The sequence below is a fragment of the Anolis carolinensis genome, chromosome 5, assembly GCF_035594765.1.
Source record: "Anolis carolinensis isolate JA03-04 chromosome 5, rAnoCar3.1.pri, whole genome shotgun sequence".
In the NCBI taxonomy this organism is placed as follows: Eukaryota; Metazoa; Chordata; class Lepidosauria; order Squamata; family Dactyloidae; genus Anolis; species Anolis carolinensis.
In genome coordinates, this window is record NC_085845.1 from 3,178,478 (window position 1) to 3,202,107 (window position 23,630).

Consider the following 23,630-nt stretch of genomic DNA (forward strand, 5'->3'; position numbering starts at 1 on the left):
ATAGGGAAGTGGAGAGGGGGGGGGGACACACTGGCCTCGGCACCCAGTGGCTCATGGTGACTGCAACAGTAAGGGAGCCAAACTCACCCTGCATCCAACTGCAGCCCCTTCCTTTGCTTCCCGCAGCAAGCCGGCCAGAGGCACCCCAACAAGGCCCGAGCCACGGTGGCCCCTCTGCACCTGGCCCCGTCCCCCAGCACCAACCGGGCAGCGCTCTCCCTGTTCTCCAGCGAAGAGGATGAGTTCCCAGATGCCATTTGAGAGGAAGAGCGGCCAAGACTGGGAGGGCGGAGGTCCAAAAGTAGGCCCCTGAGCCCCTGGTTGCCTGAATCCGGCAAGGCGGGGGCAAGGTATGGGGGGCTTTCTTAGACCCTTGCCCAGTTAATAGCACTACTGCCACAAGTGCCTCAACACCCGCCCTCCCAAAAAAGAACTTACTCTTTTGGGTTGCTGTGCGTTTTCCTGGCTGTCTGGCCATGTTCTAGAAGCATTCTCTCCTGACGTTTCGCCCACATCTATGGCAGGCATCCTCAGAGGTTGTGAGGTCTGTTGGAAACTAGGCCAGTGGGATTTATAGATCTGTGGAATAATGTCCATGGTGGGAGAAAGAACTCTTGTCTGCTGGAGGCAAGTGTTAATGTAGCAATTGGCCACGTTGATTAGCATTTAATGGCCTTACAGATTCAGATTCAAGGACTAGCTGCTTCCTGCCTGGAGGAATCCTTTGTTGGGAGGTGTTAGCTGGCCCTGATTGTTTCCTGTTTGGAATTCCCCTGTTTTCTGAGTGTTGTTCTTTATTTACTGTCCTGATTTTAGAGGGTTTTTTTAATACTGGGAGCCAGATTGTGTTTATTTTCATGGTTCCTTCCTTTCTGCTGAAACTGGATTCCCCCAGACAGTAAGCAGCCAGTCCTTGAAGCTACGAGGCCATTAAATGCGAATCAACATGGCCAATTGCTACATTAACACTTGCCTCCAACAAACAAGAGTTCTTTCTCCCATCCTGGACATCATTCCACAGATCTATAAACCCCACTTGCCTAGTTTCCAACAGACCTCACAACCTCTGAGGATGCCTGCCATAGATGCGGGCGAAACATCATATAATAATAAATAATAAAACTTTATTTTTATTCCGCCCTATCTCCCCGAGGGGGACTCAGGGCGGATTCCAACATAAAATGGCAAACATTCAGTGTCTCCATAAACAAACAAATACTGACATAAAAACCCCACATATAAAAATAACATTAAAAAATCTGATTTATAGTGTATTGTACAATTTTTATGTGTGTGTTTTATTGTAAGCCGCCCTGAGTCCCCTGTTGGGTGAGAAGGGCAGGATATAAATGTTGTAATAAATAATAAATAAAAATAAACCTCGCCTCAATTTAAAGTCTAACATCAATAAATTAAACCCAACATAAATAAATTGAACTACGTGTAGTCCAACAAAATTATATAAAAATTATCTAAAAATCCAAACATCAGGAGAGAATGCTACTGGAACATGGCCAGACAGCCCTGAAAACTCGCAGCAACCTGGGTGGAGTGCGGGGAGGACTTTGGGGGGCTATTCCCAGTCTCACCCCCATACAGCCCCTCCCTCTACAACGTCTTTGCAGCAGCATCCAAAGGCTGTCATTGCCCCCCCCCCACTTCTCCCACACGGCTGTTGCAAGATCTCAAAGAGGAAGCAGCCCTCCCTCCCACCAGCCCCACTTCCTCTTCAGCTGACATGAGGAAGGAAGTGCTGAAGATGGCAAGGACTGGGAGGGAGGCATTTGCAGAGAGGGAGGGGGTTGCAGCCAGTTCTCGCCCGTCTCAAGAAGGAAGGGGCCTTTGCACTCCAAACACAAGCATCATTGCCCTGGCACAATCAGCATCAGATGGTAGCTCAAGCATGGGCAAACTTCGACCGTCCGGGTGTTTTGGACTTCAACTCCCACAATTCCTAACAGCCGGCAGGCTGTTAGGAATTGTGGGAGTTGCAAGTCCAAAACACCCGGAGGGCCGAAGTTTGACCATGCCTCTGGTAGATGGTAATATCAATCTATTTGCTCCCAAGGAACTGGGAAACCGATGCTTCTGTTGGATGTTTCATGCTTTGTATTATATCTGATATAACAGATTGCATTTTTAATTTAACTTTAGTTGTTAAGTAAAAAAATTTATTTTATGTTGGGTTGTCAATTTTCGTTATTATGTGACTGTATTGTGGTTACTTTCGGCCGCTGAATGTTTGCCTATTATGTTTGGAATCAGCCCTGGAGTCCCTCTGGGGAGACAGGGCAGAATATAAATAAAGTATTATTATTATTATTATTACCACCATCACCACCTTTTATGTTTGGAATCCACCCCGTATTCTCTCTGGGGAGATAAGCCAGAATATAAATAAAGTATTATTATTATTATATTATTATTGACACAACGATGTTGTATGACACAGCAAACAAGATAGACATGCTGGATTTCGTTTCACAAAACCACAAGTCGAACACTTCCCAAGTGTCTAGGACTGTGTGATTATTATTATTATTATTATTATTATTATTATTACCACCATCATCACCTTTTATGTTTGGAATCTACCCCGTATTCTCTCTGGGGAGATGGGCCAGAATATAAATAAAGTACAGTAGAGTCTCACTTATCCAACACTTGCTTATCCAACATTCTGGATTATCCAACGCTTTTTTGTAGTCAATGTTTTCAATACATCGTGATATTTTGGTGCCAAGTTCATAAATATAGTAATTTCTACATAGCATTACTGTGTATTGAACTACTTTTTCTGTCAAATTTGTGGTATAACATGATGTTTTGGTCCTTAATTTGTAAAAGCATAACCTAATTTGATGTTTAATAGACTTTTCCTTAATTCCTCCTTATTATCCAACATATTCGCTTATCCAACGTTCTGCTGGCACGTTTATGTTGGATAAGTGAGACTCTACTGTATTATTATTATTATTAATTATTATTATTATCACCATCATCACCTTTTATGTTTGGAATCCACCCCGGATTCCCTCCAGGGAGATAGGCCAGAATATAAATTATCATTATTATTATTATTATTATTATTATTATTATTATTATTATTATTATTATTATTATTATGACACAGCAAACAAGATAAGATATGCTGGATTTAATATTATTACCATCATCACCTTTTATGTTTGGAATCCACCCCGGATCCCCTCCAGGGAGATAGGGCAGAATATAAATAAATAAATAAATAAATAAATAATAATAATAATAATAATAATAATAATAATAATTATTATTATTATTATTACTATCATTACTTTTTATGTTTGGACTCCACCCTGGAGTCCCTTCAGGAAAATAGGGCAGAATATAAATAAAGTATTATCAATATTATTATCATCATCATCATCATTATCAATGAAATGGCAAAAACCTTTAATAGCAAAATAAAACTCTCTAGAAAAATAGCTTCGTGAGCCTTCTGTGAATGCACAGGAAACACAAGGCAGGGGGATACAAAAGGGGGGGGGATGGATAATGGGGCTCATATCTCCCCCAGGTCCTCGTATACGGCAGAGGCCGGGCGGCTCTTATCCACCGACTGCTCCTCCTGCCCAGGGAGCCGGGCCCCGCGGAGAGGCTTCCTCACCTGGCTATAGACCGGTTCGCCTCCGCCACTGTTGTTGCTGTTGTTATTGTGGTTCCCTTCCTTCTGTTTGCTGGGGCTCCTGTGGCCGCGGGGGGGCTTGGCCACGGGGCAGGGCTTGGGGGCCTTGGCGAGCCGGCCCTTCTGCTGGAAGGCGGGCACGGCGTAGTCCCCGTCGCCGGGCAGGTAGGGCAACTCGTATCCGGCGGGGCTCTCCAGGCCCTGGGTCCTCCAGGCCTCGCAGGGCAGCCGGGCCTCGTCGTAGATGGCCGTGGCCGTGCTGGGGGCGGGGAGCGGCTGGGGCCCCCGCCCCTCAGGTTCGTCGTAGATGTGGCCCTTGCGGCCCACCTGCTCGTAGAAGCGCCCCTCGGGGCTCGGGGGCCGGCCGGCGTCCTGGGCCCGGCTGTCCACGGGGTCAGCGTACAGGGGGTCCGGCCCGGGGAGGGAGCCCCTCACTGTGTCCAGGGGCTCCGAGTAGACGCTGGCGGCGGAGGACTCTTCCTGGGAGGGCGGCAGCCTGGGGAGCGGGCAACGGGCCGCAGAATCCCGCAAGGCATGTCCCTTAGGGGCGGCCCTGGGCCCCTCGCCGCCCTTCTCTGTGGCAACAGAGGCAGAACTGGTCACAGAGGCAGTGGCCACCAAGGCACTCCGTGGGAGCCCCCCCTCCCTCCGCTGGCCCTCCCCGTCCAGGCTCAGAGAGGAGGCCAGTGCGGAGTGGAGGTGGCCCAGTGCCGAGGGACCCTCAACCGAGGCCGAGTCCATGGAGGCCGCGCTGCGCCGGTTCTCCTCCGCCTGGGCCTTCTGCGACTGGATGGCGGCTTCCACCAGCCGGAAGATCTCGTTGCCCTGAGCCGTCTCGAAGGTGAAGTTGCCGGGCCCCGACTCACAGCGCCGGCCCGCCTCGAAGGAGAACATCACCTGCGCAGAAGGAAGGAGACACATAATTCTGTTGTGGTGAGGCCTCTTTACCTGGAATATTTATTTAGATTTACTGTATTTATATACCGCTTTTCTCACCTCTGGGGAGACTCAAAGCAATTTGCAATATAAAAGGGGCCAAATTAAATGCCATACATATGTGTGAAACCAAATCCTATATCTAAAACAGTAAACATACAACTATAGTAACTTTAAGTAACTTTATTTTTCTATCCCGCCACCATCTCCTGACAGGGACTCGGAGCGGCTAACACCGGACAAAAGCCCAAAAACAAAACAAATACAACAATTAAGACATATTACAATAAATAAAACACAATAAAATCAACATTACAAAAATAATACATTATATAAATCATAGAAACTCATTAAAAGCATAAAATGAGAAAACCAAATTACAGTGACATGAACCACCAGGTAAATGGAAGGAGACGGTGTGGCGGGGACGTTTGAACTAAAGTGCGGTAGTATAGTTATAAAGTGCTTTGTGGCAAACGACAAGATGGAAACATTTCCTAACCGTTTGATAGGGATGGCTGTCCGGTTAATTATAGAGAAGGGAACAGTGTGTGAGAAATGTATTAATTTAATTTTGGACATGGGGACTAAATTATTCAAATGCACAGCAAAAAAAAAATCAAGTTTTTAATTGCTTTTTAAAAGTTGCAAGGGTTGCATTAAATCAATAAGACTATTAAACATGAGAGAAGAACACTGTTAAAAAGAATTAAAACACTGAATCGTAGACCAGGGCCATTCCAATTGTCAATTGCATGTACAGTAGAGTCTCACTTATCCAACGTAAACGGGCCGGCAGAATGTTGGATAAGCGAATTTGTTGGTTAATAAGGAGAGATTAAGGAAAAGCCTATTAAACATCAAATTAGGTTATGATTTTACAAATTAAGCACCAAAACATCATGTTATACAATAAATTTGACAGAAAAAGTAGTTCAATACACAGTAATGTTATGTTGTAATTACTGTATTTACAAATTTAGCACCAAAATATCACGATATATTGAAAACATTGGTCACAAAAATGCGTTGGATAATCCAGAACGTTGGATAAGCGAGTGTTGGATAAGTGAGACTCTACTGTATTCCTATGTCTTGCATTGCATTACTTTACTAACCAAAAGCTTGGTCCACGGCCATGTCTTTGTCTTCTTTCTGAAGTCTAGGAGGGAGTTCCAGAGCCAAGGAGCCACCACTGAGAAGGCCCTGTCTCTCGTCCCCACCAGCCGCACTTGCGAGGAAAGGTGGGACCGAATGCTAGGCCTCCCCAGGAGATCTTAACCTCCTTGATGGTTCAGAGAGGAAGATACGTTCAGACAGGTAATCTGGGCTGGAACCATTTAGGGCTTTATAGGCTAAAGCCAGCACTTTGAATTGTGCTCGGTAGCGGACTGGCAGTCAGTGGAGCTGACACAACATTTGTATGCTCCCTGTACGCCGCTCCGGTGCAAAATCTTGCTGCCACCCATTGGACCCTTTGAAGCTTCCAAACAGTCTTCAAAGGCAACCCCACATAGAGCACATTGCAGTAGTCTATTCAAGATGTAACAAGAGCGTGGCCCACAAGTCTGGCTTCTCAAGGTACAGGAGCAACTGAATAATAATAACCCTGTGTCCAGTTCTGTGCAAAGCAATTCAAAGAGGAGCTGGACAAGGTGGAAGGTGTCCAAAGAAGGGCCACCAAAAATGGTCAGAGGTCTGGAAGCAAAGCCTTATGAAGGACAGCTTAGAGAAGTCTGGCAGCAAAGCCGGGCTGTGACGCAGGCTGGTTAGCAGCTAGCTGCAACAAATCACTCTGACCAAGATGTCATGAGTTTGAGGCCAGCCCGTGCCTGCGTCTGTCTCTGTTCTATATTATGGCATTGAATGTTTGCCTTATATGTGTGCAATGTGATCTGCCCTGAGTCCCCTTCGGGGTGAGAAAGAAGGGCGGAATATAAATACTGTAAATAAAGCTTAGAGAGCTGGCTATGCTTAGCTTGGAGGAGTTGAAGTTTGAGAGAAGGGGGCGTATTATGGAGAGCTTTCTGACAATAAGAGCTGTTTGGCAATGGAATCTGCTCTTTCCTGGGAGTCTGGTAGAGTATCCTTCCTTAGAGGAGTGCTTTGATTGTATTTTCCTTGTGTTTGGAAGAAGAAAATTGCACTGGGGGGCCCTTGGGGGTCTCTTCCAGCCACCTTTCCCCCTCCAGCCAGCCACCCAAAAAGTGGAAAGATATTCTTATATTTGCTTTGTCTTAAACCGTGATCAGATTGTGTGATTGTTAGCTGCCTTGAGTCCCAACAGGGAGAAAAGCAAGGTATGAAGAAAGTTAAATAATTACAGTGGTCGTCCAGCCCAGCCCCCTTCTGCCAGGCTGGAAGACATCATCCAAGCCTTCCCAGCGGATGACCATCCAAACCTCTGTTGAAAAACCTCAAGAGAAGGAGACTCCAGGCTGCAGTGGATTCAGCTGTCAAAACGTTCTGCCTGCCATGAAATTCCTAGTTAACGTTTGGCATCTAGAGGGGATACTGGATAGGAGATTTCCTTGGGAACCTTTGGGGAGTTGGTTTCCCTTCGCTGTGATTAGATCTAAGTTCCATAAAAGTGTCTTGCACTCTGAACAATTCGTGGTGTCAACGTAGCGACTTCTGAGAACACATCACCGTTTCCAGTTTCCTGATTTCACCAAGCCAAGTCTCCTGTTCCTGGCGGCCAAGCCGAGCCGCGACTCCCGATTTAATCCAGAGTAAATTCACGTCCTTGCCTTGTTCCTGAATCCAGATTGCTTTCAGCTTCATCCTCTGCCTGCCTTGAAATCCAAGACTTCCTAGTGACTTTGGACCTTGTTATTCACTCCTGCTTCCTTAGTTTCCCTGCTCAACAGTTTTGAGTGTGTTTCGGTTTCTGGACTTTGGACAATAATATTGGACATATCCCTTCAACTCTTTGGACTAATTCATACCATTTCTTAAAGGACTATTGCTCACTCATCCTTTCCATTTATTCTTTCCTGAATTTATTATTGTTTTAATAAAGATATTATATGATTATTGGTCTCTGTTTGGTTTCCAGTGCTCACGCTGCCTTGGGGTGCAACACCTAGTCTTTCTAGTAACAGGAAAGCAGCTTGCTCCCTCCTCAGTGCAACTTCACCTCAACTATTTAAGCACGGCTATCCTGGCCCCTCTCTGCTCTCTCGTCTCCCAAGGTAAACCTACCCACCCAGCCCCCTCACCTGCTCCTCCAAGGGGTTGGCTTCCAAACCTGTAATCATTTTGGCTGCCTTCTCTGGACATGTTCTTGCTTGCCAGTCTCCAACCTGGCCCCGTCTCCCTCCATGCACACATAAACACAGACACATGTCCATCCCCGCCAAGGAGCCCACCTTGTCCCGTCCGTATCTGCGGAGGAGGCGGTAGGGCCAGGAGTAGAGGGTCCGGCCGGAGCAGGGGTCAACCAGGAGGAGCCCGTCCGGGGGGGCCTTCAGCAGGTAGCGTCCTTGCAGCCCACAGCGTTCGGCCGCCTCCGTCTTCTGCACCGTCACCCAGAACTCGCTCACTGCAGGCACAGAAGAGAGTCACAGAAGGATAGAGCCACTTTCATCGGACCCAAAAGCACCCCATGGTGTAGACTCATTGTCACCTCAAGAAGCCCATTCCCACCTCGCAAGTTTTACGACTGCCCCCTCCCAGTCCCAAGAACCTCCTACCTTGGTCTTGGGAGTAATATATGGAGTTTGTAGCCATCTCCCAGGGCGGCTCTCCGGCCCGGTTGGCTGACAGCTGGGACCCTTGGCCTGGGTTCTGCTGCTGCAATGAAGGGAGGGGGTGAGTGCGGGATTTGAGGAGGGGTCATTTTCCAGGCAATGGGGCACCCACCTCTTTCGCTGATACTTTCCCAAGGCAAAGTCATAGTATCCTAGACTTGGGAGAGACCTTCTGTTATGTATCATGTTTCGCAGTTGATGGTGGTTGGTGGTGTCAGGACTAGCAGGTGGTGATGGAAGGGGTTAATGTAAGCCTTAGTTCTAAAGCAGGGGTCCTCAAACTTTTTAAGTGGAGGGCCAATTCACAGCCCCTCAGACTACTGGGGGGCCAGACTATGATGAAATAGTCCAAAATTAGGATTGTTTTTGTGTACCTTCAAGTCATTTCAGACTTAGGTCAACCCTAAGTCTAAAGTTTAGGACAGAGGCCAGGTAAGTGACCTTGGAGGGCCGCATCTGGCCCATGGGCCTTAGTTTGGGGACCCCTGATCTAGACAATCTCATAAGACCATAGGTAAGCAAAGAGACATCCAAAGACCATTGGTAAGGAAAGGGACCTTCAAAGGCCATCTAGATGATCTCATAAAGCCATCAGAAGACCATAGATAAGGAAAGGGACCCTCAAAGACCATCTAGATGGTTTTATAAGACCATCGGTAAGGAAAGGGACCCTCAAAGGCCATCTAGATGATCTCATCAGGCCATCAAAAGACCATAGATAAGGAAAGGGACCCTCAAAGACCATCCAGATGGTTTCATAAGACCATAGGTAAGGAAAGGGGTCCCCAAAGACCATCTAGACAATCTCATAAAACCATAGATAAGGAAAGGGACCTTCCAAAGCCATCTAGATGGTCTCATAGGACCATAGGTAAGGAAAGTGACCTCCAAAAGCCATCTAGATGGTCTCATATGCCTGTAGCTAAGCAAAGAGACCTTCAAAGACCATCTAGACGATCTCATGAGGCCATAAGTAAGCAAAGAGACCTCCAAAGACCAGGTAGACTTAGGTCAACCCTAAGTCTGAAGTTTAGGACAGGGGCCAGGTAAATGACCTTGGAGGGCCTTAGTTTGGGGACCCCTGTTCTAAAGGGATGAGTAATCTGTAAGTAAGAGTTACAGGTGAAAACAATGAAGGGTGGAGGCATGCAAGACATAGGTTGCAGCTGGGCAAGCCTGGAGACTGATCTTTGGGATAAAAATATTTGTCCTACTTTGGCTGCGGATGCTGATAGCTTTTCCTCCAGGTTTGTGGATTTTTGGTATCCTGACCTGTCTCCTGAACTATTGCACTTTATCAATGTCCCTCACTCTTGTTAATTTTAATCTTGTAATCTTCCCTTGATTGCCCTATATTATTATCCTCAAGTCTCACGTAGAGTCTGCACAAGCTCACCCTTACATATTTGTAGTATGCTCTAGGTGTGAAGGACCGGATATGTTTATGCTGTTTTATGTTGTTTTTATTGTTTTAAATTATAAATTATGACTGTGTTTTAATGTATGATGATACTGGGCTTGTCCCCATGTGAGCCACCACGAGTCCCCTTGGGGAGATGGGATTGGGATATAAAAATAAAGTTATTATTATTATTGACACAATGACATTGTCTGACACAGCAAAAAAGTTAGATATGCTGGATTTCATATCACAAAATCACAAATCGAACACTTCCCAAGCGTTTAGGACTGTATGATGTATTTTCGGATGATGCGTGCAGATCCCAGTCAGGTGGCCTTTTGCAGTTGGCAGATCATGATTTTGTCAATGCCTATTGTTTCCAAATGCCGGCTGAGATCTTTTGGCACGGCACCCAGTGTGCCCATCACCACCGGGACCACCTGCACTGGTTTCTGCCAGAGTCTTTGAAGTTCAATCTTGAGGTCCTGATAGCGGCCAAGGATTCAGGTTCAGGATGACTGATGGGAATTATGGGATTCAGGTTCAGAGTGTTCCTGCTGTAGAAGAGGAGGAGCAGGGAGGCTTTCCCATGGCAGAGAATGGTGTTGATGATTCTGAAGAAGATACTGAAGCTAGCCAGGTGCAAAGGGAGGACAGCTCCCAGTCTGATAGCTTGCAAACAGACGCTAATGCTAACAAGCTGTCTGGCCTTGACGAAACAGAATCTTTGGATCGAGCTGATTGTTTGGAATTCAGGGTTCGCAAGAGTGTTAGAATAGCAAACAAGAGGGAGGTCAGAGGCCAAAGAAATGCGTTCATGCTGTACAGAGGGTATTAAAAGAGTGTACTGAGAGAGGAACCTTTGTCAAAGCAACTTCTCGTTTGAGTCAAGAAGCCAGCTCTTGCTTTCCTGGATTATCTTATTTATTACAATTTATTACAATATTTATATCTTGCCCTTCTCACCCAAAAGGGGACTCAGGGCGGCTTACAATAAAACGCATATATAAAAATTATACAGTGCAATATAAATCAGTTAAAAATTATTAACTTACATCAGTATTCATAAAACACATTATCTTGCAGCCTTAGTGTATTCATGTTCATGGGACTTTGTCATCCATTAATGGAACCTTGTTTTATGCCTAATTTTTTTTAATTATTCTTATAGCCTTGTTTTGCAACAATCTTTTGGAAGTTTATTTTTGCTTTTTAAGAACTATTATTTTTCTATTTCCTAATAAACTACAAAAGACTTCAACCTGTGAACAGCCCGATTTATTTAGCAAGGTGAAGCTAACCTGAGGTGCAGCAGAAAGGAGGAAACCATGAAAAGTAACCAAATCTGGCTGCCAGAATCAAGACCGTAAATAATGACCACCGCTCAGAAACAGGGGACCAGTGAACACCTCCCAAACAGAGGGTGCCTCCAGGCAACAGAGGCAAGGCTACCTCTAGGCAGATATCCTCAATGATTGACTTTGCAGCTTTGTGGTAAATCAGTGTTACTCAAGCTTGCTCATTGCGACATTCACACTTGCTTCAAATAGACAAGCAAGTAGAGTGTATATATAAATAATTGTGGAATAATGTCCAGGGTGGGAGAAATAACCCATGTCTGTTTCAAACAAGTGTGAATGTTGCAATTAGCAAGCTTGATTTGCATAGGTTGGTGTGAGTTTTTTGGGCTGTTTGGCCATGTTCTTATAGAATTATATTCTAACGTTTTGCCTGCATCTGTGGCTGGCATCTTCAGAGGCTCTGTTGACAGTGAAGCAAGTGGACTGCAATAATGTCCAGGGTGGGAGAAAGAACCCTTGTCTGTTTAAGCAAGTGTGAATGTTGCAATTAACAAGCTTGATTTGCATAGATTGGTGTGAGTTTTTTGGGCTGTTTGGCCATGTGCTTGTTGGATTATCTTCTAACATTTTGCCTGCATCTGTGGCTGGCATCTTCAGAGGCTCTGTTGACAGTGAAACAAGTGGAGTGCAATAATGTCCAGGGTGGGAGAAAGAACCCTTGTCTGTTTAAGCAAGTGTGAATGTTGTAATTAGCAAGCTTGAATAGTATTGAATAGCCATTTAGCCATGAAGCTGCAAGGTCAATCAGGCCTCTGTTGCCTGAAATAGACAAGGGTTCTTTCTCCCACCCTGGACATAATTCCACAGGTATATATATACACTCCACTTGCCTCACTGCCAACAGAACCTCTGAAGAAGCCATTAGCCACAGATGTGGACGAAATGTCAGGAGGGAATGCTACAGACCGAAAAATTCACAGCAACAAGAACCTATCTTGGTCATAACTTGGAGTCTGGCTGTAATTGGAGAGGGGGGGTGGACTTACCGGGAAGGCAATCTCACAGAGGCGGGCCACCCACCCGGCGGCCTCCTGGGCCTCAGCAGCTAAGAGATAGACGCGCTGGCTGGTCTCCAGGCGGAAGGCGGCCAGGCCCTCCTTGGGGGCGCAGTCGGGGGCCGGGGCCACGCTCACACACTCGGCCAGCCGCAGGGTCTTCTTCTCGGGCCGCTTGGTGGCCGTCCGGGGGTCGGTCCCCATCCCCAGCGAGCCCTCCTTGCAGTCGAAGAGCTCCAGGCGGGCCACGCCGTGCGCACTGGCCGGGAAGAGGGCGCACCAGCTCTTCCTCCAGCGCTGAGGAACAAAACGAGTTTCAGAGGAGGATAAACTAGTGCTGCATTTAGGCATGGAATAAAAAGACATTCATAGTATACAGTAGAGCAGGGGTCCCCAAACTCAGGCCCGTGGGCCGGATGCGGCCCTCTAAGGTCCTTTACCTGGCCCCTGGCCCAAACTTTAGACTTAGGGTTGACCTAAGCCTACCTGGTCTTTGGAGGTCTCTTTGCTTAGCTACGGCCTTATGAGACCATCTAGATGGTCTTTGAAGGTCCCTTTGCTTAGCTACGGCCTTATGAGACCATCTAGATGGTCTTTGAAGGTCCCTTTGCTTAGCTATGGCCTTATGAGACCATCTAGATAGTCTTTGAAGGTCTCTTTGCTTAGCTACGGCCTTATGAGACCATCTAGATGGTCTTTGAAGGTCCCTCTGCTTAGCTATGGTCTTATGAGACCATCTAGATAGTCTTTGGAGGTCCCTTTGCTTAGCTACGGCCTTATGAGACCATCTAGATGGTCTTTGAAGGTCCCTTTGCTTAGCTATGGCCTTATGAGACCATCTAGATAGTCTTTGAAGGTCTCTTTGCTTAGCTACGGCCTTATGAGACCATCTAGATGGTTTTTGAAGGTCCCTCTGCTTAGCTATGGTCTTATGAGACCATCTAGATAGTCTTTGGAGGTCTCTTTGCTTAGCTACGGCCTTATGAAACCATATAGATGGTCTTTGAAGGTCCCTTTGCTTAGCTATGGCCTTATGAAGGTCCCTTTGCTTAGCTATGGCCTTATGAGACCATCTAGATGGCTTTTGGAGGTCACTTTCCTTATTTATGGTTTTATGAGATTGTCTAAATGGCCTTTGGGGCCCCTTTCCTTACCTATGGCCTTATGAGATCATCTAGATGGTCTTTGAAGGTCCCTTTGCTTAGCTATGGCCTTATGAGATCATCTAGATGGTCTTTGAAGGTCCCTTTGCTTAGCTATGGCCTTATGAGATCATCTAGATGGTCTTTGAAGGTCCCTTTGCTTAGCTATGGCCTTATGAGACCATCTAGATGGTCTTTGAAGGTCCCTTTGCTTAGCTATGGCTTTATGAGATCATCTAGATGGTCTTTGAAGGTCCCTTTGCTTAGCTATGGCCTTATGAGACCATCTAGATGGCTTTTGGAGGTCACTTTCCTTCTTTATGGTTTTATGAGATTGTCTAAATGGCCTTTGGGGCCCCTTTCCTTACCTATGGCCTTATGAGATCATCTAGATGGTCTTTGAGGGTCCCTTTCCTTGCCGATGGTCTTATGAGATCATCTAGATGGTCTTTGGAGGTCTCTTTGCTTACCTATGGTCTTATGAGATCGTCTAGATCAGGGGTCCCCAAACTAAGGTCCTCCAGGGTCATTGACCTGGCTTCTGTCCTAAACGTTAGACTTAGGGTTGACCTAAGTCTGAAACGTCTTGAAGGCACACAACAACGACAATCTTAATTTTGGACTATTTCATCCTAGTCTGGCCCCCCAGCAGTCTGAGGGACTGTGAATCGGCCCTCCCTCTGCTGGCAGGTTTATGTTGGATAAGTGAGACTCTACTGTACCTGTTTCTGTGCAAAAGGGACCTAGGAGACTTAGCAGACCACACACTGAACATGAGGCAGCAGTGTGATGCTGCGGCCCAAAGAGCCAATGCAATTCTAAGATGTCCCATTAATAATAAAGAATTCACAGATATAGGATGGGGGGGCACCTCGGTGAGATATAAGGGGCCTTTGTGGTGTTGACCCCTGAGGTTGTTCTGTATTTCTGGGAATCTAGGGAGACGGGGCTGCCACAGAAAAGGCCCCGAGCACAGCAGAGGAAGGAGAGGAAGAAGGAAACCCCACCAGAGAGAAGAGGCGCTTCCTGCACACAAACATACACACACACACACACACACACACACACACACACTCTGTGATAGGGCTCAGGAAGTGGGAGGGCCAGTGCCTTCTTCCTCCTCCTCTCCCCCAGCTTCTCCTCTCCTTCCTCTTTTTCCTCCTCCTCTTCCTCCTTTCCTTAAGTTTGGGGTAAATCTTCCTCAGCTCTTCTCCCCTTCCTCCTCTTATTATCATGTTTATTTATATTCCGCTTTCTCTCTCCATAAGGAGACTCGAAGTGGCTCACATTGCAATATGATTGAAAATACAACATCATTAAACATCATTAGTATTAAAAACAATTCAGGTTAAACCCATAAAAACATGCCAAATCCCAGCAGCCCTGACATGAACTTAAAACCCTTCCTCCTTTCAAAACCTGTCTGAATAAGAGCCAGTCTCTTCTTCCCCGCCTGCCTCATCCTCTTCCTACCTTCTGCAGAAAACTTCCCCAACTCTTCCTCCTCCTCTTCCTAATAACTTAGGGATAGAACTTCCTCTCCTCCTCCTCCTCTTCCTCCTCCTCTTCTTCCTAAATTCAACACAAAACTTGCCCAGCTTTTCCTCCTCTCCTTCTTCCTCCTCCTCCTCTTCTCTGTCTTCTCTCTCCTCTTCCTAACCTCCACAAAAAACTTCCACAGTTCTTCTTCTCCTCTTCTTCTTCCTCCTTCTCTTCCTAATTTCAGCATAAAACTTCCTCAACTCTTCCTCCCGCTTCCTCCTCCTCTCCTGAAGTTCGGCATCATACTTTCCCTGCATTTCCTCCTCTTCCACTTCTTCTCCCTCTTCCTCATCCTCTTCCTGACTTCAGCAGGAAACTTCCCCAACTCTTCCTCCCCTTCCTCCTTCTCTTCCTCCTCCTCTTCTTCACCCTAACTTCGGCAGAAAACTTTCCTCCCCTTCCTCCTCTCTCTCTCTCTCTCTCTCACTTCCTTCCTACTCCTCTTCCTAACTTTGGCAGCAAGCTTTCCCAACTTCCTCTTCCTCTCCCTAAGATTGAACTTTATCTCCTCGTCCCCTCTTCATCCCCTCCACCCTCCTCCTCCTCCTCTTCCTGACTTCAGCAGAAAACTTCCCCAACTCTTCCCCCTCCCCTTCCTCCTTCTCTTCTTCACCCTCACATCAGCATAAAACTTCCCCAGCTCTTACTCCTCTCCTTACTCCTCTCCCTAAGTTTGGCAGAAAAGACCTCCAGTTCTCCCTCTTCCTCCTCCTCTTCCTCCTCTTCACCCTCACTTCCGGGTAAAATTTCTCCAGCTCTTCCTCCTCTCCCTAAGTTTGGCAGAAAACACCTCCAGCTCTTCCTCTTCTTCCTCCTCTTTCACCTCTCCTTAACTTCAGCATAAAACTTCCCCAACTCTTCCTCCTCCTTTTCCTCCGTTTCTTCCTCCTCTTCTTCACCCTAATTTCGGCATAAAACTTCCCCAGCTCTTCCTCCTCCTCCTCCTCTTCCCAACTTCTCCAGCTCTTCCTCCTCCTCCTTCTCCTCACCCGAACTTCTGCAGAAAGTTTCCCCAACTCCTCCCCACCTCTTCCTCTTCCAAACTTCGGGGCACAACTTCCCCAGCTCTTCCTCCTCCTCCTCCTCCCAACTTCTCTAGCACTTCCTCCTCCTCTTCTTCCTCCTCCTCTTCCCAACTTCTCCAGCTCTTCCTCCTCCTCCTCCTCTTCCCAACTTCTCTAGCACTTCCTCCTCTTCTTCCTCCTCCTCTTCCCAACTTCTCCAGTTCTTCCTCCTCCTCCTCTTCTTCCCAACTTCTCTAGCACTTCCTCCTTCTCCTCTTCTTCCTCCTCCTCTTCCCAACTTCTCCAGCTCTTCCTCCTCCTCTTCCCAACTTCACTAGCACTTCCTCCTCTTCTTCCTCCTCCTCTTCCCAACTTCTCCAGTTCTTCCTCCTCCTCCTCTTCTTCCCAACTTCTCTAGCACTTCCTCCTTCTCCTCTTCTTCCTCCTCCTCTTCCCAACTTCTCCAGCTCTTCCTCCTCTTCTTCCCAACTTCTCTAGCACTTCCTCCTCTTCTTCCTCCTCCTCCTCTTCCCAACTTCTCTAGCACTTCCTCCTCTTCTTCCTCCTCCTCTTCCCAACTTCTCCAGTTCTTCCTCCTCCTCCTCTTCTTCCCAACTTCTCTAGCACTTCCTCCTTCTCCTCTTCTTCCTCCTCCTCTTCCCAACTTCTCCAGCTCTTCCTCCTCTTCTTCCCAACTTCTCTAGCACTTCCTCCTCTTCTTCCTCCTCCTCCTCTTCCCAACTTCTCTAGCACTTCCTCCTCTTCTTCCTCCTCCTCTTCCCAACTTCTCCAGTTCTTCCTCCTCCTCCTCTTCTTCCCAACTTCTCTAGCACTTCCTCCTTCTCCTCTTCTTCCTCCTCCTCTTCCCAACTTCTCCAGCTCTTCCTCCTCCTCCTCCTCTTCCCAACTTCTCCAGCTCTTCCTCCTCCTCCTTCTCCTCACCCGAACTTCTGCAGAAAGTTTCCCCAACTCCTCCCCACCTCTTCCTCTTCCAAACTTCGGGGCACAACTTCCCCAGCTCTTCCTCCTCCTCCTCCTCCCAACTTCTCTAGCACTTCCTCCTCCTCTTCTTCCTCCTCCTCTTCCCAACTTCTCCAGCTCTTCCTCCTCCTCCTCCTCTTCCCAACTTCTCTAGCACTTCCTCCTCTTCTTCCTCCTCCTCTTCCCAACTTCTCCAGTTCTTCCTCCTCCTCCTCTTCTTCCCAACTTCTCTAGCACTTCCTCCTTCTCCTCTTCTTCCTCCTCCTCTTCCCAACTTCTCCAGCTCTTCCTCCTCCTCTTCCCAACTTCACTAGCACTTCCTCCTCTTCTTCCTCCTCCTCTTCCCAACTTCTCCAGTTCTTCCTCCTCCTCCTCTTCTTCCCAACTTCTCTAGCACTTCCTCCTTCTCCTCTTCTTCCTCCTCCTCTTCCCAACTTCTCCAGCTCTTCCTCCTCTTCTTCCCAACTTCTCTAGCACTTCCTCCTCTTCTTCCTCCTCCTCCTCTTCCCAACTTCTCTAGCACTTCCTCCTCTTCTTCCTCCTCCTCTTCCCAACTTCTCCAGTTCTTCCTCCTCCTCCTCTTCTTCCCAACTTCTCTAGCACTTCCTCCTTCTCCTCTTCTTCCTCCTCCTCTTCCCAACTTCTCCAGCTCTTCCTCCTCTTCTTCCCAACTTCTCTAGCACTTCCTCCTCTTCTTCCTCCTCCTCCTCTTCCCAACTTCTCTAGCACTTCCTCCTCTTCTTCCTCCTCCTCTTCCCAACTTCTCCAGTTCTTCCTCCTCCTCCTCTTCTTCCCAACTTCTCTAGCACTTCCTCCTTCTCCTCTTCTTCCTCCTCCTCTTCCCAACTTCTCCAGCTCTTCCTCCTCCTCCTCCTCTTCCCAACTTCTCTAGCACTTCCTCCTCTTCTTCCTCCTCCTCCTCTTCCCAACTTCTCTAGCACTTCCTCCTCTTCCTCCTCCTCCTCCTCCTCCTCCTCCTCCTCCCAACTTCTCTAGCACTTCCTCCTCTTCTTCCTCCTCCTCTTCCCAACTTCTCCAGTTCTTCCTCCTCCTCCTCTTCTTCCCAACTTCTCTAGCACTTCCTCCTTCTCCTCTTCTTCCTCCTCCTCTTCCCAACTTCTCCAGCTCTTCCTCCTCTTCTTCCCAACTTCTCTAGCACTTCCTCCTCTTCTTCCTCCTCCTCCTCTTCCCAACTTCTCTAGCACTTCCTCCTCTTCTTCCTCCTCCTCTTCCCAACTTCTCCAGTTCTTCCTCCTCCTCCTCTTCTTCCCAACTTCTCTAGCACTTCCTCCTCTTCTTCCTCCTCCTCCTCTTCCCAACTTCTCTAGCACTTCCTCCTCTTCTTCCTCCTCCTCTTCCCAACTTCTCCAGCTCTTCCTCCTCCTCCTCCTCTTCCCAACTTCTCTAGCACTTCCTCCTCTTCTTCCTCCTCCTCCTCTTCCCAACTTCTCTAGCACTTCCTCCTCTTCCTCCTCTTCTTCCTCCTCCTCCTCTTCCCAACTTCTCTAGCACTTCCTCCTCCTCCTCTTCTTCCTCCTCCTCTTCCCAACTTCTCCAGCTCTTCCTCCTCCTCCTCCTCTTCCCAACTTCTCTAGCACTTCCTCCTCTTCTTCCTCCTCCTCTTCTTCCTCCTCCTCCTCTTCGCAACTTCTCCAGCACTTCCTCCTCCTCCTCCTCTTCTTCCTCCTCCTCCTCCTCCTCACCCTAACTTCGACAGGAAGCTTCCCCTGCTCCTCCCCCCCCTTCCTCTTCCTCTTCCAAACTTCGGGGCACATCTTCCCCAGCTCTTCCTCTGACCTTGGCGCCGAGGCGGAGCCCGGGCGTTTGCTGGACCAGGAGGGTCCCGGCCTTCACCGGGGGGTCCATGGTTCGGGAAGCCAGTCCGCGAGCGAGCCGAGAAGCGAGGCCACCGGGTAGCAGCTACTCCTACTTGTAGAATCGGAAGCCGCGGCGCCGCCCGACAGCGCCTCTCTCTCCCTTCGGAAGGGGCGGGCCTTCCTCCCCCCTCCCTCCCTGCAGGCGCGTCACCGGACACACACAGGGCGCCTCTGGGCATGTGCAGAGTGCAGGGAACGCTTTAGTGCCTGTGCTAAAAGACAGGGAAACCCACCTCCCCTGCCCTCCCCCTCCTCCCACCTCTTTAGGGGTAAAAAGGAAGGGGGAAGGGGGCGTGGAAGGTGAGGACAGGTGAGGGGGGGGGGGCTGTGGCGCATGCGCAGGAAGGACTTTTTGGAAGGAGCTTTGCAAGGCTGGCGATTGCCCACCAGGAGGCGATGGCCAGCCAGGGCTTCCTTCTATTGGGCAAGTTCCAGGCAAAAATGGCAAGGACCGAACAGAAGCCGAAGAGATCGAGAAAAGGAGGCGAGAATATACAGAAGATCTCTATAGGAAAGATAATAATATAGCTTTGACAGTGTGGTGAGTGAATTAGAACCAGACATCCAGAGGAGTGAGGTTGAATGGGCCTTAAGAAGCATTGCTAACAACAAGGCAGCAGGAAATGACGGGATCCCAGCTGAGCTGTTTAAAATCTTGGAAGATGATGCTGTCAAAGTGATGCAGGCCACATGCCAGCAAATATGGAAAACACAATGCATGGAAGTGGGAGAAGACAATAGAATAGGAAGGACAAGAGACCTCTTCCAGACAATCAGAAACATTGGAGGTAAATTTCAGGCAAAAATGGGCATGATCAAAAACAAAGATTGCAAGGACCTAACAGAAGCTGAAGAGATCAAGAAAAGGTGGCAAGAATATACAGAATATCTCTATAGGAAGGATAATAATGTAGAGGACAGCTTTGATGGTGTGGTGAGTGAATTAGAATCAGGCATCCAGAGGAGTGAGGTTGAATGGGCCTTAAGAAGCATTGCTAACAACAAGGCAGCAGGAAATGACGGGATCCCAGCTGAGCTGTTTAAAATCTTGGAAGATGATGCTGTCAAAGTGATGCACGCCACATGCCAGCAAATATGGAAAACACAATGCATGGAAGTGGGAGAAGACAATAGAATAGGAAGGACAAGAGACCTCTTCCAGAAAATCAGAAACATTGGAGGTAAATTTCAGGCAAATATGGGCATGATCAAGAACAAAGATTGCAATGACCTAACAGAAGCTGAAGAGATCAAGAAAAGGTGGCAAGAATATACAGAATATCTCTATAGGAAGGATAATAATGTAGAGGATAGCTTTGATGGTGTGGTGAGTGAATTAGAATCAGGCATCCAGAGGAGTGAGGTTGAATGGGCCTTAAGAAGCATTGCTAATAACAAGGCAGCAGGAGATGATGAAATCCCAGTTGAACTGTTTAAAATCTTGAAAGGTGATGCTGTCAAGGTGATGCATGCCATATCGAAGAGATAAACAACCACTATAAAGGTTCAAAACATGAAAAGATTCAAAACATAAAAAGAGATATGTATATTAGAGCATCCTGCAAAGGCCACAGAAATAGTCAGGCCTCTGAGTATAGAGCTATATTCCTTCTATGTAAAAAGGATAAGCGAATGCTATAAAGTTTCAAAACATGAGTTGCACTATGTAATTCAGAGCACCATATACATACAATATTATCTGAGAGTTAACAACAATAATGAAAATGATATATACAGTCAACTGTTATAATCCACAGTGGTATCTTCCAGACTGTAATAGTCTCCACTATTTAAACTTCAATTGAATTTAGCAACAAAAATAATAATATAAACACATTCAATCTTTGCAAAATAATTTCACAGGTATTGAAAAGCTTGACCAAAAGTCCTTTTGATTCTTTGAGATCCTGTGTTGCTGACATCAAATGTATAGCATGAAAGGTGATGCTGTCAAGGTGATGCATGCCATATGCCAGCAAATATGGAAAACTCAAGAATGGCCATCAGATTGGAAAAAATCAATTTATATCCCTATACCACTAAAGAATGTTCAAACTTCCGTAGAGTGGCCCTTATTTCCCATGCCAGGAAGGTAATGCTCAAGATCCTACAAGGCAGACTCCATCCAGACATGGAGCGAGAGCTGCCAGATGTCCAAGCTGGGTTCAGAAAAGGCAGAGGAACCAGAGACCCAATGGCCAATATCCGGATGCTGGATAATGGAGGAAGGCAGGGAGTTTCAGAAAAACATCTACTTCTGCTTTATTGACTATTCTCAAGCCTTCGACTGTGTGGATCATAATAAACTGTGGCCTGTTCTTGGTGGTCTGGGGAGACCAAGTCCCCTTGTCTGTCTCCTGAGGAATCTGTATCAAGACCAAGTGGCCACAGTCAGAACAGACCACGGAACAGGAGACGGGTTCAAGATTGGGAAAGGAGTGCGGACATCAGGGCTGCGTCCTCTCACCCTCCCTATTCAACTTGTACGCAGAACACATCATGCGACGTATGTGCGGGGCTTGACGAATCCAAGGCCGGAGTTAAAATTGCTGGAAGAAACATTCACAACCTTAGGTATGCAGATGATACCACTCTGATGAAAGCTGAAAGCGAGGAGCCGAGGAGCCTTATCACCAAGGGGAAAGAAAGAAGAAAGGGCAAAAGCTGGGCTGCAGTTAAACATCAAGAAAACCAAGATCATGGCAACGACACCTATTGACAACTGGCAAATAGAGGGAGAAAACATGGAGGCAGTGACACACTTTATATTTCTAGGCACGAAGATTCCTGCAGCCAGGAAATCAGAAGACATCTACTTCTTGGGAGGAGAGCAATGGCCAACCTTGATAAAATAATAAATATCACACTGGCAACGAAGGTCCACATAGTGAAAGCAATGGTATTCCCCATAGTAACCTATGGATGCGAGAGAGGGCTGGACCATAAGGAAGGCTGAGCGAAGGAAGAGAGATGCTTTTGGACTCTGGTCCTGGAGGAACATCCTGAGAGTGCCTTGGACCTTGGCAAGAAGATCCTCCAGGAAATGATGCCCAGTGGCTGCTCACTGGAGGGAAGGATATTAGAGGCAAAGCTGAAGTATTTTGGCCACATCATGAGAGACAGGAAAGCTTGGAAAAAATAGCAATGCTGGGGAAAATGGAAGGAAAAGGGGAGAGAGGCCGACCAAGGGCGAGATGGATGGACGGTATCCTTGAAGGGACTGGCTTGACCTTGAAGGAGCTGTGGGTGGACACAGCCAACAGGAAGCTCTGGCCTGGGATGGTCCAGGAGATCACCAAGAGTTGGAAGCGAATGAACAAATAAACAACAAAAAATATTTTTCATAGCATCCAAGAGCTGGAAGAATGAATGATTGACACTTTATTTCTCAAGTCAAGGAGGAGGGGTGTTATTATTGACTTATATATCCTTCCCCCGAAAGAAAGTGGGACTCCAAAGGTGCACCCATCAGCATTGGGATGGAGAAGTTCAAAAGCCAATGTCATTCTAGGCTTTTGAGCAGTTGCAGCATCTTGAGTGGATAAAACCTGTGGAAGGGACATCTGATTGTGCACACTTGCAAATGAAGTTGCTTTTGGACAACAGCCAAAGTAGGGGTGCTTTGCAGTTCTATCCAAATTGCCCAACAGATGTTAAACAGTGGGCTACGTCTTCAGTAAAATGAGGAGTGCTACACACCTTTAGGGAATTTTCAATGGTATATGTTGTAATTTATGAACTGTTTGGTAATGGGTTATTTGCTTTAGTTGTTATGATGTTTTGTTGAATGTGTATTTTATGTAATTTCTGTTTTTTAACCACTGTATGCCGCTTTGAATCCCACCCATGGGAGAAAAGCGGGAGAAAAATGAATAAATAACCATAATAATAATGCCACAAATACCATCTGCCTATGACAAAGAACTAGTGAGGTCACAAGGCTGAAGAAGTCGCAGAAAATGAACACATCAAACTACTCTGGGACCTCCGAATTCAGACTGACAGAGTTTTTGGAGCTCAAGTCTCCTGACTTCACCATGGTGTTAGGAAACGAAGTATGCATTGTCGATGTTGCAATCCCAGGCGACAGCAGAATCAACTAGAAGCAACTGGAAAAGCTGACGTGATACGAGGATTTGAAGATCGAACTGCAAAGACTCTGGCACAAGCCAGGAAAAGTGGTCCCAGTGGTGATCGGTACACTCGGTGCCAGGCCAGTTTAAGTGCAAAGCTTAGCCTGCACTTAAACACAATCGGCACTGACAAAATTACAATCTGTTGGCTGCAAAAGGCCACCCTACTCAGATATACAAGCATTCTTCACCAATACACCACATAGTCCTAGACACTTGGGAAGGGACTAACGTGTGATCCAATACAACAGCCAGCAGAGTGATCTTGTTTGGTGTGTACTAATCTTGTTGTGCATCACATAATAATACACTTTATTTATATTCCATTTTATCTCCCCGGAGGGACTCAGAGTGGATTATAGTACATATATAAGGCAAATATTCAATGGGGTTGTTGTATGTTTTCCGGGCTGTATGGCCATATTCTAGAAGTATTCTCTCCTGACGTTTCGCCCACATCTATGGCAGGTATCCTCAGAGGTTGTGAGGTATGGAGAAACTAAGCAAGGAATGTTTATATATATCCGTAAGGAAGGTGTGTGTGTGTGTGTGTGTGTGTGTATGTATGTGTATATGTATGTATGTATGTATGTATATATATATATATATATATATATATATATATATATATATATATATATATAAGCAAGGAAGGTTTATATATATTTATATATATCTGTATATATATAAATATTCAATGCCTTTTACACAGTGAACAACAACATACAATACACGTACCTAGACAAAGATAAAGGCCTCCCCTTTAATCTCCATCGTCTGGAGGTGCTCTTGCTCTATTTTTCCATGCCAAAGAGCCTGTTGTCTATATGCTTTCGAA

The 23,630-nt window shown here is 46.8% G+C and overlaps 2 protein-coding genes across 4 annotated transcripts in view; one reads left to right on the top strand and one right to left on the bottom strand.

Annotated features, from left to right (window-relative positions):
* m1ap (meiosis 1 associated protein) overlaps nucleotides 1-7,639 on the top strand; it is a 28,262-nt gene extending 20,623 nt beyond the window's left edge. For both annotated transcript variants that reach the window (XM_062980858.1, XM_062980859.1), the window contains exon 11: nucleotides 127-7,639. In XM_062980858.1, coding sequence (XP_062836928.1) covers nucleotides 127-261 — 135 coding nt within the window. In that variant the 3' untranslated portion in view covers nucleotides 262-7,639. The remainder of the gene's footprint in view (nucleotides 1-126) is intronic.
* On the bottom strand, nucleotides 3,412-23,271 carry dok1 (docking protein 1). 2 transcript variants are annotated; one of them, XM_062980857.1, is made up of 5 exons: nucleotides 18,580-23,271; nucleotides 12,105-12,410; nucleotides 8,299-8,395; nucleotides 7,975-8,147; nucleotides 3,412-4,564 (listed from the first exon to the last, which is right to left on the bottom strand). In XM_062980857.1, the coding sequence occupies exons 1-5, from the start codon at nucleotides 18,646-18,648 to the stop codon at nucleotides 3,545-3,547; spliced, it is 1,665 nt and encodes a 554-aa protein (XP_062836927.1). In that variant the 5' UTR covers nucleotides 18,649-23,271; the 3' UTR covers nucleotides 3,412-3,544. The 2 variants fall into 2 exon arrangements, with proteins under 2 accessions (XP_062836927.1, XP_062836926.1); XM_062980856.1 differs by having other exon boundaries at nucleotides 8,299-8,398; nucleotides 18,580-20,948.
* Between the last annotated feature and the right edge of the window lie 359 nt (nucleotides 23,272-23,630).

Bases quoted from the DNA above. Each gene is read 5' to 3' on its own strand.
- dok1 (XM_062980856.1), bottom strand. From the start codon at position 18,648: ATGGACCCCCCGGTGAAGGCCGGGACCCTCCTGGTCCAGCAAACGCCC. The intron at 8,399-12,104 runs GTAAGTCCACCC...CCTTCATTGCAG, and splicing joins TCTGTGAGATTGCCTTCCCG to CAGCAGAACCCAGGCCAAGG. The intron at 4,565-7,974 runs GTGGGCTCCTTG...CCTTCTGCGCAG, and splicing joins GCAGATACGGACGGGACAAG to GTGATGTTCTCCTTCGAGGC.